Here is a 4,603-nt window from a genome sequence, read left to right as displayed (position 1 = left end):
TCTACTGTCTTAAACATTTTTAGAAAGCTAATGTTTACAAGCACTTTAGAAATCCAGTCATCAGTTCTTGGGCCTTTAAATTGATTCCATGTCTCAACAATTGTGAATAATGTTGTAACAAACATGAATGTGTAAGTCTTTCCGACTGAGTGTTTTCCAGTCTTTTGGGTAAATACTGGGTTATATGATAGTTCTATTTGTAAATTTCTGAGTAACCTCCATACTGTTTTCCACAGTGGCTGTACTAATTCTTTGGTTTGTGTGTTTGTTTTTGAGAGATAGGGATGGAAAACAGAGAGATTCATAGAAAGAGAAAATAAGAAATCACTCCCTGGGGGGATGACCATGTTGTAATCCTCCCTTCTCCTCCATTCTCCTACCAGTATTTTGGACATGCATGCACAGGTGCCCAGCATGAGTTTCAAGCCACTGGGTCCTGGACTCAAACCGCAATAAACCCTGTGAGAGTTCAGCACCTCAACCACTATGCTACCTGCTGACCCCATGGCTGTACTAATTTGCATTCCTACCAACTGGGGAGGAGGATTTTCTTTTACCACAACCTCACCAGCAATTACTATTCTTTTTTAAATTTTTATTATTATTATTATTGTTTTGGATCATAGCCATTCTGACTGAGATTAGGTGATACTTCATTGTGGTTTTGATTTGTATTTTCCTTATAATAAGAGATGAATATTTTTTCATACATTTTTGGGCCTCATATGTCTTTTTTTGAGAGCTGTCTGTTCAGATTTATTACATATTTTGTTACTAGATTATTCATAATTCTGCAAGTAAACTACTTGAGTTCCCTATGTATCCTGGTTATTAACCCTTTATCCGAAGTATAGTTTGCAAATAGTTTTTGGTGTCTTTACTGATATATTGTTTCCTTTCCTGTACAGAAGCTTTGTAGCATAATGTAACCCCACTAGTCTATTTTTGGAATTGTTGGGAGTGTTTTTTAGGGGTCTTATTTAAGAAATCTTTATCTATTCCAATGTCTTCAAAAGTTTCTCTGTATTTTCTTTTTTTTCACTTTTTTATTTTAATTTTTTATATAAATTCGATCATAATATTTAGCTTACAAAGTGAACATTTCAGTATGTGTGTGAACATCTCTCCCCAGTCCAGTTGATCAGAGTATCTTCCACCAATAACACCACACCTCCCCATCCCGTCAATGCTCTCTCTCCGTATCCTTCTTCCAAATGTCCTTCCTTAGGTCTCTCTTCTCCACACACTCCACTTCTGGCACTGACCCCCATCTCTTGTGTTTGTACAACCTTAGGTCAATCAGTTTCAGTTATGTAGTGCAGACACTCGGTATATATTTGAACATCTATATGATAAGAAACAAGACAACCTGGATGAGATAGACAAATTCCTGGACATGTATAATCTACCAAGTTTGAGCCAGGAGGATATAGAAAGTCTGAATAGGCCCATAACAAGCCAGGAGATTGAATCAGTAATAAATAACCTCCCAACAAAGAAAAGCCCTGGCCCTGATGGATTCACCTCTGAATTCTACAAAACCTTCAAAGAAGGAAGTTTCTCTGTATTTTCCACAAGTAGTTTTATAGAGATTTTACTTTTACATCTTTGATTCACTTTGAATTGATGTTTGTTAATAATCAGAGATTGCAGTCTAGTGTGATTTTCTGCAGGTGGATATCCAGTTTTCCCAGCACCATTTGTTGAAAAGACTTTTTTTCTCTCCAGTACATTGTCTTGGATCCTTTGTCACAAATTAGTTGGCTGTGTGTTTTGGAGTTCGTTTCTAGATTTTCTGTTCTGTTCCATGTGCCTGTTTTTGTGCCATTACCATCTAATTTTGATTATTACAACTTTGTAATATATTTTGAGTTCGGATAGTGAGATATCTCCAAGTTATTCTTGCACAGTATTATCTTGGTGATAGAGTTTTTATGATTCCACACAAATTTTATTATTTTTTTTTCTATTTCCATATGACTGTGTACAGTAATTGGATTGGGATTTGACTGAATTTGTAAATTAACTTGGCAGGCTTGATGTTTTAATTGTATTGATTTTTCTGAACCAAGAATAAGGAATTTCTTTTTTACTTTCTTTTGTATCATTTTCAATTACCTCCTTCAGTTTTTCATAGTATTCCTTGTAAAAGTCTTTTATTTCTTTGGGTAGATTTATTCCTAGGTATTTTAATATTTTTGTGTGGAGGAAGCTATTATAAATGGGATTGCTTTCTTCAATTCTACCTCTGTCCATTTGTCGATGGTATTAAAAAAAAGTTATTAAGTTTTATACTGGTTTTGTATCCTGCAACTTTACTAAATTATTTTATTACTTCTAGAAGCTTTTTCATAATTTCGGGGGTTTTTTTTTGTATATAATCATGTCACCTACAAATAGGTACAATTCCACTTCATTTCCTATTTTAATGCCTTTTATTTCACTCTCTTGTCTGATTGCATTTAATTTGCATTTAATCCTTTATTTTACTCAGGCAATGAAGCAATTCAGTCATTGAGTGCTCAACACTTCCTAGTCTACTGCAGAAGACATGTTTCCTTGGAATCCTGTCCTCAACCAGTCTGGCCCCACTGAGTTTGTGTTCCGTGTGTTCACTGCTGTTCCTGAATTCCAGGTCCTTCTCTTCCTTCTCTTCCTCCTCCTCTACCTGATGATCCTATGTGGCAACACGGCCATCATCTGGGTGGTGTGCACAAATAGCTCCCTCCGCACTCCAATGTATTTCTTCCTGTCCAATTTGTCCTTTATAGAGATCTGCTACACCACCGTCGTGGTGCCCTTGATGCTTTCCAATATCTTGGGGGACCAGAAGCCCATTCCACTGATTGGCTGTTGGGCCCAAATGTTCTTTTTCCTCACACTCGGTGGTGCTGACTGCTTTCTGTTGGCAATCATGGCGTATGATCGCTACGTGGCCATCTGCCACCCCCTGCACTACACCCTCATCATGACGCAGAAGCTGTGCATCCAGATGGTGGCGGGTGCCGTGGGCCTGGCCCTCTTCCTCTCCCTGCAGCTTACCGCCTTAATCTTCACCTTGCCCTTCTGTGGGCACCGCCGGGAAATCAACCACTTCCTCTGTGATGTGCCTCCAGTCTTGCGCCTGGCCTGTGCTGACATCCGCGTGCACCAGGCTGTCCTCTACGTCGTGGGCATCCTCGTTCTCACCGTCCCCTTCAGCCTGATTTCTGTCTCTTATGTGTTCATCACCTCCGCCATTCTGCGCATTCAATCTGCCGAGGGCCGCCATCGGGCTTTTTCCACCTGCTCCTCCCACCTGACTGTGGTCTTGCTGCAGTATGGCTTTTGTGCCTTGGTATACTTGCGTCCCCAGTCCAGCTCCTCAGTGGATGAGGACCGCCAATTTGCCCTTGTTTACACTTTTATCACCCCTTTACTCAACCCCTTGATTTACACCCTTAGGAACAAAGATGTCAAAAATGCCCTCAAAAAGGCCATCACTTACAAAGGGACATCTGAAGCTCTCTGAAGGTTCAGAGAGATGTGAGAAGGGTATCAGAACATCACTGATACTCTTACATGCAAATGCCATATGCATCTTCATCCCTCCAGTTTGTCATCAGTTCTCTGTACCTAATACATTAGTTGCTACAATTTGTTCATCTTGTTTTTTTGTAACGATTTCACTTTAGGGCTCATGTGCTCCCAGAAGAGAAAGAGACAGAGACAGTGAGAAAGAAAGTGAGAATCACACCCCAGGGGGATGGCTGCAACACAATCTTTACTTCTCTATTCTCCACTCAGAATCTTGAGTACACACACACACACACACACGCACACGCACATGTACTTGGCATGAATTTCAAGCCACTCGGTCCAGGACTCAAACGGTTTTCAGCTGTGTAAGAGTCCAGTGACAGAGCTGTTACATCATCTGCTGGCCCCTCTATTCATCTTTTTTTTAGAGAGGCTTTTGCTAAAGGGCAGATGCGCTTGCCAGTAAGACAGAGAGAAACCGAGAGTCAGAAAGTAAGAAATCACCCTCCACCCCGGGGGGATGGCCATACCACAATCCCTTCTCCCCCATTCTCCTCTTGGGATCTTGAGCGTGAACGCACATGTGCCCAGTATGAGTTTAAGCCACCATGTCCAGGACTCAAACCACAGTCAGCTACATGGCAGTCCAGTGACGTAGCTATTACACCATCTGCTGGTACCTCCATTCATCTTTTTTAAAACATCTCTGAAACATTGAAACTTCAAGAAGTGGACAGAGACACTATAAATTTCCATGTTCACTTAACTTCAAATAAAAAGTTTATCTTTCCTTATATCAATATGTGAATAAGAGATTGATTTTAAAGAATTGGCTCATGTGATTATGGGAATGAGCTTCACTCTTCTCCGTAATGTTCTATAACATGAATATTATGATGTAAAGTTGGCAATACTTAAATATTAAGATGTAAAGTTAAGACATCTCATGTTATTATGTGGTCAGGAAAGTCATGACATATTTTTCTGAAAAACATGCCAAGCATGTGTGTGTGCCCAAGATCCCAAGAGGAGAATGAAGATACAATTGTGGTATGGCCATTCCTCCTGTGGGTGCTCTCTCTTT

The 4,603-nt window shown here is 40.0% G+C and overlaps 1 protein-coding gene across 1 annotated transcript; it reads left to right on the top strand.

The window, feature by feature from the left end:
* Window positions 1–2,551: 2,551 nt before the first annotated feature.
* LOC102478963 (olfactory receptor 10Q1) lies at window positions 2,552–3,511 on the top strand. Its single transcript, XM_006160864.1, has one exon. It carries the CDS (start codon window positions 2,552–2,554, stop codon window positions 3,509–3,511), a length of 960 nt encoding a protein of 319 aa, XP_006160926.1.
* The last annotated feature ends 1,092 nt before the right edge of the window (window positions 3,512–4,603 follow it).

This window comes from Tupaia chinensis, unplaced genomic scaffold, assembly GCF_000334495.1.
Source record: "Tupaia chinensis unplaced genomic scaffold, TupChi_1.0 Scaffold000709_1, whole genome shotgun sequence".
NCBI lineage: Eukaryota > Metazoa > Chordata > Mammalia > Scandentia > Tupaiidae > Tupaia > Tupaia belangeri.
The sequence above is the reverse complement of the archived record's forward strand: the minus strand, read 5'-3'. Positions and strand labels throughout refer to the sequence as shown.